The following is a 15,074-nucleotide window of genomic DNA, read 5'->3' on the forward strand; positions in this document are numbered from 1 at the left end:
ACTCAAGTCTAATAGAGGTGAATGTTGTGATCAGTGGACGACTAGAAATTCAAACTTGGGCGACATATGGTGCTAACATTAGGGAGTGTTGTGACCAGTTGACGTCAGTGTGTATGACTTGTCTTGATTTCCTTTGAATTCCCGTCTCTCATGAAACGAAATTATCCTAGTACACGATCCCTCAAGCACGAGGACTTGTAAATGATGAAGTGATTTAATTCGATTGTTATCAATATTCACGAGAGATACCCTCACAGGTAGTTCAAGTCATCCTCGGGGCGAGTCCCTCAATCTCAAGTGAGACTTTAAGTTGAGTCCCTCAAAGAGACTTTAAGTCGAGTCCCTCAAACGAGACTTTAAGTCGAGTCCCTCAAGTGTCATTTGAGGTGAGTCCTTCAAATGTCACTTGAGGGGAGTCCTCAAACGTCAATTAAAATAAGTCATCAAATGTCACATGTAACACATGCGCAACAATAAATGCAGTTAATGATGAGTGTTTATCAAATGGGTCAGGATCAAATGACATCAAAGTGTCAAACTTAGTAACATGAGATCTCTGATAACTCTTTAACGCATATTCGTATAATAAAATTCATTATTAAATTAAAAGTTATTAACATATAGATAATGTCTATAAAATTTAATATCAATCAAAAACCATTTGGCATGTTAACAAGATACATAAAAACAAACATCTTACAAATCTTCATGAAAACCGTTAATTTTTATCATTCTTGTTAACGTATCAAATGATTTTTGATTGATGTGAAATTTTATATGCGTGATTCATATGAAAATAGTTTTCAATCCAATGGTAGATTTTGTTATACGGGTATAAGATGAAGAGTTATCGGAGGTGTCATATATATATATATATATATATATATATATATATATATATATATATATATATATATATATATATATATATATATATATATATATATATATATATATATATATATATATATATATATATATATATATATATATATATATATATATATATACACTATGGAATATTCCTTACTTCATTCTAGAATAGAATATTCTAGAATAGAATGGGATATCCTTTAGTATATTTCCAATGTAATTAATGTGATAAGTTGCATATTGTACTATATATTACATCTCCCGTGGTGTTATTCCAACACACAATTTACTCAAATAATATCTCTTAGTTTCTCGCATTTTAATATGGTATCCAGAGCCTACTAAGAGATAACTTTTCATCGTACTTTACGTGGTTGACCCACTGTCTTTTGGTGAGAATTTTTTTTTCAAAGGCAACCCAAGCACAAGAAGAAGTAAGGGCAACCCAGTCACATGAGGCTGCAAAGGCACCCCGGGCACATAAGGCACCACAAGCACCCGAGATATTTAGAGGAGGCATGTCAGACTTGTCATTGATGCCTCTTTATCAGGATCATACTGCCACACATGTCTGGGATAGAGAGGTAAATTTTAGTTGAACTCATTCTTTTTAATCATGTTTGCTATAACATTAAAAGTTTCTGACGATGATTTATTTTTCTACAAGACTGTGATGCTCTAGAATTCATCAACTATGGTCATGGACAAAAGATTACTGGTCTGCAGCAACCTAATGAGTTGTGCTTTCAGGATGTTTTGCGACTATCTTGGATGAGAGACTTATGCAATATCGATTATATTTCAGTTAACCATGATATGTTATCTACGTTTGTACAAATATGGCACACATAGATGTCATCATTTCATCTTCTACGTGGTTAGATGTCTATCACAATGGAAGATGTATAGTGTTTGTTGCATCTTTCGATTAGGGGGAAACTTTTAGATCATGGGAAGATTAACAGAGATGATGCACTAGAGATGATGGTAGACTATCTGGGAGTTGACCCAGAGGCTTCCATGAAGGAGTTTGAAGGCACCTGAGGTTTTGATTCCTGGAGAAGGTGTATAAATATAAGCTATTTAGAACAGTTCATGCTACTGGTGATGACGAGCAGGTTGCACAACATATAGCATATGTTATGTGAGCATACATCTTGTATTTGGTTGTCATTGTCATTTTTGTGGACAAAAGTGTCAGTTATATGGATGCCATCTACTTGTGATACTTCGATAACTTCAAAAGGATCCATGAGTATAATTAGGGGGTTGCTTGTTTGGTCTACTTATACTCCAGTTTATTTAAATGTTGTATGGTTGACTTGCAGTTCACGTCTGACGTATCCACGCCTGTCTGAGCGTGTCATGCGGCAGTTCGGTTACATGCAGTATATTCATAAAGATCATTTTGTGTCTGCTCCTCCCACTATGATGCGTAGAGAGAGATATGGATGTTATGTTTGATGATTATCTTATTTATTCGGTATCGAAGGAGGTACGGAGTATCATAACTCCTAGCAACTGGAGCTACGTAGATGGTTATATCCAGTAGTTCTTTAGATTGCCACATCCTTATAAGATACAAGATATTACAGGAGATTCACCGAGGTCATCTCATTTAGAGATATTAGAGGAAGAGCATGCTAAGGGCAAATCATGTTGTTGATGTGTTGCCTAGATGTCATTGTATCATGGATATTAGACATATGCATGTATTGACATATGACTCTTTCAAGATGGCTTTGAGGACAGGGATGTTGTAGATGTCATTATAGCACAGGCACGGGAGGCACTACAATACCGGAGACAACGTAGGAACAGAAGGTCACGAGTCTGAGTCCGTCATATGCAATAGTTTATAGTATTTGTACTCTATATTTATTTTCGATTGTATTTTATTTTGACTTATTTCGATTTCATTTTGTATTTTAGATTTATACTTTATATGTCATTTTCTTCACATCGGTGTATTGTCTATAATTTATCATAATATAACTTTAATATTTCGTCAATTTCATCTTAGCATCCCTGAAACAAACTTAAAATTTATTGTCAGGTGTGGTAACGGGGATGCATCTCCGAATTCTGTCTAGTGTGAATTTATTGTCAGGTGTGGTAACGGGGATGCATCTCCGAATTCTATGTGGTAACGGGGATGCATCTCCGAATTTTGTCTAGTGTGAATTATTGTCAAGTGTGGTAACGGGGATGCATCTCCGAATTCTATCTAGTGTGAATATAGAGATGCATCTCCAAAACAGGTGTTTTAGTGAGGGATGCATGGGGTATATATTTAATTATTTCTAAGATGTATCTCGAGTTTAAATTTAAAAAAATATATTGGATTGATTCAATTTTAAAGTTTTAACCGAAGCAAATGACACATCGAAAAATACATCTCCAAAATCTAAAAGATAATTTTAAATTTTGCTAGTGTTTTTTCACCACACCGTAGGATTAGTAATTCTATTATTTAATAAGTAGCTACCTGTCCATTTTTTAAAGATTTTTTAAATAATTTAGTGACCGAAAATCGGCATTTATTCATGAATAAGTGAGGTGACCTAATGATAACCATATTCTGTTGGGGCTTTTTGTTTGGCATTAAATGCTACATCGAACCTCTTGTGTGTCCATTCATTAATTCATAGTTCAAAACTTCCAATATACCACATTACTTGAATTACGCATGAAATATATAATAGCATGTTAAAGCTGCTTTCTGACCAATTTTTAGCTGAGTTGAAAAAGATACTTGCATATAGCACTTGCAAAATCGTGTGATAAACATATATTGGCAACTCAATCAAAACCAATTATCAGATACAATTAATGTAAAACTATAGTAATTCTCGGGAAAGAAATGTTTTTTTTAATAAATACAACAGCAGTTAACTTTTATTTTTTAAGCAAATCCCATGCTACTACTTTAAGTGCCGTAACAAAATCAAAACCGGTGACTAAATACAATCTCTCTGCTGTAAATTTCCGATAAACTAGACTAGTCAAAAATCATATCATCTCGTAATTTGAAACAATTTTCAACAAAGGAAATCATGTGATCGGTTTTCAAGAAATTTTCATTGAGTTGCCAGACACCATATCAAATACACTCATCCAAATATTCTACTTATAAAGCCGCCCTTTGCTCTTTTGTCCTTCTTCAACCTGTGTTCAATATCTGGGAATTCGATAGTGTTATACGCCAGGTCCAGCACAATAGGGTTTCGGGCAATTGCCTGGAAAGCTGGGGGGAAGGGTGCAATGCGGGGTGCAGATTTCACATTTGAATCGCCCACAGCTGACTCATAAACATCAAGTTTCTCTAATAGGAACTTCTCCGACTGAAACAGATAGGAGAACATGTCAGAATATATCGATTGATGTTCGTGCAAATGCTACAATTGTCTACATAGATAAGACAGATTCAACAGAGTCCAAAGTCACAACAACTTCCCATATAACTATGCATGACACGAAAACAAAGGATCAAATGAGAAGTAGAAATTTATGTACCCGCTCAGCTCCGGTCAATGATATATTTGAGATTCCTTCGGAGATATTCTCTTGAGTCCTCTTCTCCTCCATGATCCCCAATGCATGTTCTATACAACTGTTGGAGCGGGCTTCATTGCACAAGACCTCTAATTCTTTCATCACACTCTACCAAGCCAAAAAATATGAATCAGAAGCGATCAAATCAGACATGAGGTTTGATGTACAAATCAATAAATATAAGTCTAAAACAACTATCATTTATCCAACAAAAAATTTAAGCATATTCTCAATTACGATTTTAAGAAATAAAGTGAAGGAATTAACTCCCTAGCTTGAAAACACTATGCAGACCCTAGGCTTTGTTTGGGAGTTTGGAGGGTAAGGGAGGGCTTTGAAAAGGAGAAGGGTTGTGTGAAAAGAATTGAGGAATTTATGTGGAGAGGGTTTTGACTTTTAGGAGGTCTACTTTTATTCATAATACAAAATCCTCCTAGTTTTGGAGAACTAAAAAATTATATTGGAGGAAGAGTTTGGAGGAGGGTTTTGGAGGATTTAGATAAATTGTTCAAATACAATATATGCCAGTCATAATATTTTGAAAATTAAAAATGTTAATGATAAACATTAATTTATCATTTTATACAAAATCATTCTTTCACAAAATGTTAAAAGATTTCTCTATATTTTTTTCAGACACGGATCTTCTCCTGCTGCTCTCTCATGTTTTGCATGCTGCTCCAATCTTGACCATTTATGCAGTAATTAATATTAATTACTTTTTATATTTGACCAAAATGAGTGGCTGAGATGGAGCAGGACCATTCAGTCACTGCAGAGGATCCATGTCCATTTTTTTCAGTTTCTATTTTCCCTTCACCTCCCCCCTTAACTCACAAACAGAACCTCTAAAGTTCTTAGTGTGAAGTTAGAATCAAGATAATTGTACAATGATATCCTTTGATCTGTTTGGCTCAATAAATTACCATCTTTGGATCTACTCCTAGTTGAAGAAGAACATAATATAAAAGGCCTTTGTTTAGTTTATTCCAGTCGACAACAATTTATTTCACACTCAACTTCAGGGTCTACCAAATGTTTCCAAGTTATGGAAGCTAAAATGCACTTTGAAAGAAAGCAAATTTCAGTGTGCAAACTAGACCAAAATTAACATTTGAAAAGTTATCACAACACAGATAGTAATGCTAGTATCTGATCTTAAAAAATAATTAAATTACCTTACTATTGCCATCTAATGTTTGAAGCTTTCTTAAGGCATCTTCAGCTAAATTGCGAGCACGGCAGTACAAAGCATATGCTTCGGCCCTCTTTCCAGCCACACTGTATGACTTTGCAACATAAAAGCACCTGCACACAAGTCATAAACATGAATAAGCATAGTTAGTTCAGGTGGCAACATCTCTTTAAAGACCAGATACAGATTTGGTTGTACTGCCAGCAGCACAGTAATCACCCACCTACTACTCAATTACCCCTTCCTTGGGGCTCTATGACGGGACAAAAACTTAATCTAACTTAATCTTGCTTTCATAAACATCAAGACATTACCCAAACAATATAGATAATATTTGCATATGCTGCAGCAAACTGATAAACAACCCACTTTAACATTTATTTCCAGTTCTATTCATCTGATAAGAGATGACACACTGGGTTTGACCTTTCCCTAAACTCTATTGTGATGGGAGCTTTACATACTAGGTTTGCCCTATAATCATCTGTTAAGAGATGAAAATAAATAACTCTTACCGATTATGGATGTCTGTAAATATCTATGACATGATGTGATTAACTTTCTTTAGTGCCTATCGGTATACATATTTTAGTAGTACAGAAGAAAGTTAAGAAAAAATTGTTTTCCAGAAAAGGCTAAAAATAACATGGGGGTGTGCTAGCATGTGCCGGTGCATTTAGGAAGGAAATAACTCAAGAGATATCTCTAAGATCGGGAAGAAAAATATTTGATCACAGAGAGCAAACCTTTCTGCTCGGAAAGCCAAACTTTTGAATGAACACTCTTCAGCAAAGCTAACTTCTTCTGACTTTTGGTCCCTTCCAGAACTGACTAAATCAGATAGATCAGATGTATTCTGCCAAATACATTATCCATATAAATTGTCATTTCATTTGAGGAGCTAACATTAAAGAAAAGAAAAAAGAAAACAACTTTGAGGATCTTTACACAGAAATATGTTCAATTAATGCAATTTCAAAAACAAAACATGGATATCAACCTGTAGCAAGAGATCGTATAAGCGGACAAGCTCTTCAGGTTTGGTGACTTTTTCATTTTTATCATCATTACGCTTTGCAAGTTTACTTTTTGCAATCTTGACCAACAAGAGGTTGCGCTCAATGGTTCTTTCTCCTAAGACAGCGCTGACAGCCTTATCAAGACCATTCAAATCATCTTTCACACTTTCAGCACTTCCTGCAGTGGCCTAAATCGCACAATAATAAAAATGGATAAAGAAAACTAGTGTCTTATACAGAATTACAACAGCAAAAAGCATAAAAATATCAGCTTAACAAGTAAATATATTTTGTTATTGATTCACAATTAATAGTGAGAAGTCAAGTAATTTCCAATACCAAATCAGCCCGAATATAGCCTCTAGCATCATGGTATGCGGAAAAGATTTTGTCAAAAATAACCAGTCTTTTGTCTGTGGAAATATTTTCTGCCAAGGGACCATGTATATCTTTCTCCAGCTCCTGGGCTGATAAAATTATTCAGATAGAAACATTACTTCATATAGTTAAGCAAAGGTAAACTATATTAAAAAGAAAAGTGTGTGTGTGTTAAAATATGCTAAATCACAACCAAATACAATTTTAAGAAAAAAAAATCTCAAAAAGAAAAATAAACGCAGTGTGATACTCTGGTTCATGAATCACAAACAACATAAGGGATTGTGTTTTGCATATACAAATAAAAGTGTTTGAGCTCCATTGACGGTTAAGAATCCTTCATCGGAAAATATATGGTCTATAAAAACATGTGTTTATAAGTGGGGCAATCCTCACCTTACAAGTCGGTTTTGTAAAGGTCGGTTTTGTAAGGTTGAGTTAGGCTCAACCACAATTCTTAAGATAGTATCAGAGCCTTATTTAACAATCTATTGAGTCACCAGCCATCAGGTTTCCGCTAGCGGATCACCCGCCATTTATATCCTCATTCCAGATGTCAAGTCCTAGGCGTGAAGGGGTGTGTTAAGAGTCCCACATCGGACAATATATGGCTTGAATATGTGTTAATAAGGGGGGGCAATCCACACCTTACAAACTAAAGGTTGAGTTAAGCTCAACCACAATTCTCAAGAGTAACAATACCCCTTTTGATACTACATAGCATGTTTGAATGGATAATTACACCTTTATGAAACAAACTAAAAAAAATATCTGTATGCAACTGCTGCCAAAAATTCAATTTCCAATAAATTTTTGACAATTTAATTGAAGCCAAGGAAAATCAATTGCAACAAATTCTGTAGGTTCTAGATAAAGTGTTAGTTTCCTTTGGCTCAGACATCCACATGAGTTAACCTATGAAGCACGGCCACCTCTAAAATTAGACTTGTCGCGATGTCCGCAACTCGTACATGTGTCAGGTAACTCACACAAGTGTCTCAAAAAAAAATCTCTGCTTCGACGCTACTTAGACCTAAAGTAAGACTAGACGAGATAAGATTAAAAATGACAATATTAGAGCGTTGGGATAGCACCTATAATAGAAAAGAGGGTGGAAAATAGGCTTAAGAGGTTTGAACATGTAGGGAGAAGACATGTTGATTTTGTTGTAAGGAGAGTATATCAGATGGAGAGGAGTCAAATAACTAGAGATAGAGGAAGATCAAACTATAAGAGAAACAATAAAGAAATATCTTAAGATTAACAAATTGGATAGAAACATGGTTTTTGATAAAACATTATGGCGTAGTTTGATTCATGTAGCCGACCCCACTTAGTGGGATACGACTATTTTAAATGGCTTAATTGTTACATGCATGTGGAGCAAAGGCAAGGTTAAGTTCGTCTTTTTTAAGTTTGGCCGATAGATAGTTTTATTTTCAACTTACTAGCTGTCCAAAATTTATGAGAATGTACTAACCTTTCAAAATGGCAACCCTTGTTTTGGCATTTGATATTGGAAATCTATGGCCAAGCCAATGAAATTCTGTCATGGAAGCAGCTTGTTGAGATCTTGCCTCAGCCATGGCAGCCTGGTACAAACAGCATGTTATCTCTTAAAGTAACAAGCAATTGATTCAAGTAATAGAACTGATTAAGACTCTTAAACGGAAAAATGTAAAACATAACATTTAAAACATAAGACAATGTGACTACTGCACATGATACATAAGGAACCAAGCATCAACTTGAATTCGCTTTTCTTCAGATTTTGAAACATTAGGAGTTCTTGAGTATGAAAATAGGCTATTTAAGAGTTTAATAACATTAAAAAGATTGTCTTATCTGTGTGCATGATTGTGCCCTCCCTATTGAATAAACATGAAAATGAAATTCCACCATGTTCTCTAAAAAATATTTGAATATACTGATTTGAAAAGATATGCCTATCACATTACCCGTTTTCCCTTTTACTCAAATAATTTATACAAATAAAATCTGTACCAACCTCTAGTTTAGCTTTAAAAAGGTCTAATGCAGGACCTTCCATATCACCAATGTTTAATAGTTCAGATGTTTGTAGATTTGACTGGCCAATTTTGTGAAGGCAGTATCTGATACTAGGTTCTAGTTCCTCAACCCGCTCACGACACAAAACTTGGTTATCCAGGTCTCCATATTTCCCTAATTCCTCGTATACAGCCCTATAAAATACGGTCATGGTTAGAAACTCAATCACGTGAGCAAAAATAACAGAAGCATCACAAAAGCTAATATACTAGATTATACAATTAACAAATGTCTGCCACAAAAAAGGCAACGATATGAATTCTTTTCGAAAATTCTCATTCGACCAAGCATAATTGTTCCTTCATTTTTTTTCTTTTTTCAAATATAATTATTTCATCCTTTTTGAAGGTGGTGAGTATAAATCAAGGAAAGATAGTATATGTACCTGGCACTTTTGAAGTGCTTTAAAGCCACATCCCAGTTCTGGTCTTGCTCAAACAACAAACTCCCCTTCATATAGGATTCATAAGCCTGAAAATCAGTGAACAAATGTAAGAGAAGCATTTCCATTCTTCATCGGCAAAAGAAAAACATTTTAAGCCATATACTAAAAAAGTAAAAAGAGTAAATTATCAACACATTTGAATTTTAAAACTAAGAACTCCTAAAATTGATAAATAACTATTAAAAAAGCAGAATAGGATATACAGAAAATTTTCGAACCAACCACTATAAAAAAAATAAAAAACACTGAATCTTGATGGAAAAAAGAAATACATTTGAATTCCTAGAAATAGAATTTGTTTTAGGTTTTAATATGGTCTCTGGAATGCTTTGAAATTTTCAATTATTCCAAATCATTCAATTATGCGAAAAAATTGTGGATAGTATGGCATCCTTTGTGCGGTGAATAGTTTCTGTTAATATATGATCATTTGGCTTTTTCAAAAAAAACAAAAATCCTAAAAATAAGAGGCAAAGTTTCCAATTTGAAATCAATGTATTGAAGTAAAACCTATCAACTTTCTTATTTTATTTTAAAATTATACAACATAATTTCAATGTTATTATTATATGTTACTTCATTACATATTTTTTTAAAGGTTTAATAACATGTAATGTAATGCTCTATATCGCATTATTCCATAAAGGAACAGACTCAACAATAACTCTAAAAAAGCCTTAAAAATAACAATAAAGCTATTTGATTCTGTATATTAAATACGCTATAGACATTTGAAATGCTAATTGATCATCTATGACTACCAAAAGAGAGGGGTGGGAAATAGAACGCCAAAAAAAAAACTTCATTAAATCAACAATAACCCATTTGATGTTAATAATGGTTGCCACATGCCTTTGTTGCAATACTGATTAAAAGACTCACCTCAGCTTCCAAAGATGTTCTAGAATCTGCCTTTACTGCACACAACTGTGAAAAGAGAGTAGCCCACTTTACTGCCTTCCGCAGCCTACCAATCAGATAGATACGTTGAGACGCATTTGGTCCGTTCGGAAGCTGCCTTTTCTCCATAGCATGACTCCAAGCTCTCTCTGCCGAATAGAGAATCACATGAAGAAACCTGAATTGAAAAGTAACCTCCGATGTTAAACATATATAGATAATTTGAAATTTTGCAATAAAAATAAAAACAAAAAATTTAATTCACAAATATAGTAAAAACATTTTTTTAAACAGGGAAAGAAGACAAACCAAGGTCTAAAAGATGGTTTTCATATCAAGGCAAGAAATTTCAGGTTTAGATAATGACATGATGCATGATAAAAATGCTAAGAAAGACAGCTGAAAGTGGTTCAAGAGCAAGAACAGTCAAAATTATTACTCAACAAATAGAAGATGTAACAACCACCAATCGACTTAAACTCTTCATTGGAAACCAGGCCTACAAATGCTTATCACAAAAAGCAGTATTATGATGTTTGTTGGAAAATGGGTATTGAATGTGGAAGGCAGAGAGAGAAAAACGTTGGGGAGGGTGATAGATAGGAGTGGATCTACTTGTTTGTCTAAATTAGATTTTTATACTCATCCTTGCAAAACCAGTTGTAAGGTGAGGACTACCCAACTCTTAATAATATGTTGTCAGACTTTATATCATTTACTGTGGGTCTCTTAACACACATGCCTCACGCCAAGGATTAAGACATCTGGAGCATGACGCGGGTGATCCGACAGCAGTGACCTTATAGCGGGTGGCTCAATGGATCTTGAATAGACCCTAATACCGTATTAGATTTTCATATTGGGCATCACTCATCTTTACAAAACCGGTTTATCCACCACTTATAAACATATTGTTAGACCTTATCCCATCCAATGTGGGACTCGGGACTCTTAGGGTCTACCCACTACAGGGATAAGGGTCACTGCCACATGGATTCCATTTTCTTAGGTACCACTATTACATGGATTGTAATTGTAATACCATTGCCACCCATGCTTATAACCGTCTCGCCTCTAATGCTTCAATTTCTAGAGATTGTAATTGTAAAGCACACATTTGTGGAGTCATTAGTCCTAGCCTACTACTACATAGCCGTAATCACTGTAACTCTTAAGTGAACCCAGAGGTTACTTGTTTTGGGGACTGAAGCCAGAAATAATTTGATAGTAACAAAGATAGTAAAGCCTAACAGCCAATTGAAACTAATATAAAGTTCCGGAACTTGTAGCAGAGAAGAGAGATACACAGTAAACAAAGCATACCTTACTTCAGTGACGTTAGCCTCAGTTAAGGTTCTTTTCGCATACTTGCCACGACCATGGGTAAACTTCAAAGATTTATACAACCTCCTCAACCGAGCTGTGCAATACCTCCTACAGTGTTGAGGGAAAAAGCACATATATTACCAATTTATAGATATTTGAACGTACTATTAGCTAAAGAAGCCGTTTAAATCAAAGATTTCCATAAGCAGTAGTGATCATACAGAGTTGATGATTAGTCCACAATACCAGAAAATGAGATCTTTGAATCACTAAAATGTTTACAAATTATAAAGGATAAACTGTTTCAGTTGCTATAAAACCAGTACAACGTGTGCATCTCTCTATCCCTCCCATAAAGGATTTGTCTGGGATGCAAAATTCTTGTACAGACAGCAATAAAATACAAATCCACATCCTGTTAGCACCAATGAAAATACATACCGATAGCGAGTGTAATCTCCGTGGCGCAAACCATGCTGCATTTGCGCTGATTTTAAGAGCTGCAGTACTGTAAATTTCAAAATTAAAACCATAAATTACACCAACCATCAGAGTTTCACTATTGAACAATGAATCCTTTATTAGTAAAATAAACTGCATTGTAGAACAAAGGAGAAGACAAACCATTAATAGAGAATTTTGGAACTATCTGATCGGAACTCGTTGATTTTGGATCATCGACTTCCATAGCAGACAATTGGTTATCTTTTCCCATCAGGTCTTCATCAGTTCAAAACATCCACAAAATCATTCAGCCAAACAAAAATCAAATTAGAGCCAGCATTGTGCATTTGCTATGAGAGAAAACAAAATTGAAGCTTCAATTGAAAGAAAACCACTACAATGCAACAGATCTGGTGCTACATAAGATAAGCGTGGAGTGTAACACGACAATGCAATAGATCTGCAAATTTCACAACTTTATCGCGTAATTGTGATGCAGAGAGGAGCTCCGCTGTGACGCGATTCTCTGATACGTCGTTACGTTTTATGGTGGTGCTATCGTGGCCGCAAATTGCATCGTCGTGTGGGCTAGGGGAGAGGGGGAGGAAAATTCGAAGGAAAATGGATACCTGGACGAGTCTTCACTGTTTCTGGCGGACGACGATTGACTACGATGCTTTTTCCGGCCAAATGAGTTCAGTTCGACTCCAAGATGAATTCTGATGTCCGATACAAGGTGCTGGGGTTTTTTTTTTTTAGGGTTTTAATTATTAGAATGTGTTTAATTTTGTCGGTCTCTTTCTTTTTTTTCTTTTTTTTTTAATTTTAGGATATTACTTTAACCTTTCATATATCTTTCGTTCCTAGTGACAAAGGGAAAGATAAAATAATGTAAGAAAAATGTATAGAAGAGACAAAGATGGAAAAAAAAAATATATATATATATATATATATATATATATATAAATGTGTTTGATTTTGTAATCTCATTTTTTTTTTTTTTTATTTAAACTAAATACATTAACGGATAAATATATCAAAATCGTCAAACTTACTTATAATAATCGAATATATATATATACATATATATATATATAAAATTATGATTGTGGATCAAATTATTTTAAAAATAAGTATTTTTAATTTACTTCAAATCATAATATTTAAATTAAATATAATCTAATGTAATTAACCATTAGATTTGATTCAATTTAAAAATTATAATTCAGAGTAAATTAAAAAAACTTTCTCCGACTAAGTTGATTCATATATATATATATATATATATATATATATATATATATATATATATATATATATATATATAAAAGCTTTTGTTTCTTAAAATAATTTATTTTATTTTTATAAGCTTTTTATAGTAATTTAGTATTTTTGTTTATTATAAAAGTAAGTTTTTTATGATAATTTTTTTTAACTTACTCCGAATAAATTGGTCCATATATATAGATATATAAAAGCTTTTGTTTCTTAAAATAATTTATTTTATTTTTATAAGCTTTTTATAATGATTTAGTATTTTTGTTTATCATAAAGAGTACTAGTACTTATGTTTTAAAATAGGAGAAAAAAGAGAAAAAATAAGTAAGTAAATATTGTTCGCACTTTATTAAAATTATAAAAGCAAATTGATGAAATAATGTATTTTTTTTCAATGTCGTTAGACGTAGATACGTCTCATTGGTGGTAATTGTTTATATCATATATTATATTTTTATATCATTCTTACATTGTGAGGATAGTTGATTTCGTTGTTTTAAGGCACTCTCGAGTGAATTTACGGTCCTTGAGTTATAATTACATTGTTACCCCTTTTAATATGATTAAATTTTTTACCCTCAAAGCTTTCTATATGAATGTCCATCTTTCTGATGCCCCTAATACCAAAGAGGTGATATGGTTGTCTCCCTTCACCCATTGGATCAAATATGATGCAGATGGGGCTACTTACGATAACCCATGCCATACTTCCTACATAAAATTTTCAAATTTCGCAATGTTAACTTCCTTAGTTCTATTGCTTAGTATATGTGTTTTGTATGCTTTGAATGTTGAAGTTATTGGTGTTGTCATTGCTGTTAAATTAGCAGATGAGAAAGAATGAACTCGCCTTTGACTTGAATCTAACTCTCAGCTTATTAACTTGGATTTTAAGAAATTCAAAATCATCCCTTAGAATTTACACGATAGATGGTTGAATAAATTGATGTTGATTAGAAATATGTGTTTCAAGATTACTCACATCTATAAATAAGTAACCTTTTATGCTCATAAAATAACCAATATTTGTTTATCTATTTATAGTTTCACCAGTAGAATAGCCTGTCAGATTTTATTAGTATTCACATTGCATATGCATCATAGTCAAATAATCATACATTGCATTGTATACAACATGCATATCAAGCAATCTGCTTTATAGCTGATCAGTTTCTCCTAACGGAATATTTCAGTCAATCACCATCAGGCCTAACCAACAAATTCACTTGTTACTCCTTATAATCATGGGCAAATATTCAATTCTTTCTATATTTACTCCTCTACCACCTGAATCCGAAAAGCTAAATGATATTCGCACCTTCAAATTTAAGATGATTAAATAGGGGCACTGTCATACCCCAATATTTATCATCCCTTTTACTTAATTAATTAATTTGCATACATCAAAGCATATCATGTACGACCATTGCATTTGGTCATGAGATCACAAGCATAACCATTGTGTAACTTATATCTTAACATTAGGATTTCATCTTGTTTTGCTTAACAACTAACTCTAACTTTCACAAGAGATGCTACTTGTTTGTTCTTGTCATTCATATAGGTAATCATGCTCCAAATTAAGGCAAGA

The 15,074-nt window shown here is 33.6% G+C and overlaps 1 protein-coding gene across 1 annotated transcript; it reads right to left on the reverse strand.

The window, feature by feature from the left end:
- Positions 1-3,681: 3,681 nt before the first annotated feature.
- On the reverse strand, positions 3,682-12,997 carry LOC127100833 (uncharacterized). Its single transcript, XM_051038119.1, has 14 exons — positions 12,835-12,997; positions 12,386-12,481; positions 12,203-12,269; positions 11,759-11,869; positions 10,418-10,613; positions 9,476-9,561; positions 9,029-9,224; positions 8,501-8,612; positions 6,982-7,109; positions 6,624-6,830; positions 6,370-6,479; positions 5,607-5,736; positions 4,390-4,536; positions 3,682-4,217 (listed from the first exon to the last, which is right to left on the reverse strand). The coding sequence occupies exons 2-14, from the start codon at positions 12,474-12,476 to the stop codon at positions 3,987-3,989; spliced, it is 1,812 nt and encodes a 603-aa protein (XP_050894076.1). The 5' UTR covers positions 12,477-12,481; positions 12,835-12,997; the 3' UTR covers positions 3,682-3,986.
- Positions 12,998-15,074: the final 2,077 nt, after the last annotated feature.

This window comes from Lathyrus oleraceus, chromosome 7, assembly GCF_024323335.1.
Source record: "Lathyrus oleraceus cultivar Zhongwan6 chromosome 7, CAAS_Psat_ZW6_1.0, whole genome shotgun sequence".
NCBI lineage: Eukaryota > Viridiplantae > Streptophyta > Magnoliopsida > Fabales > Fabaceae > Lathyrus > Lathyrus oleraceus.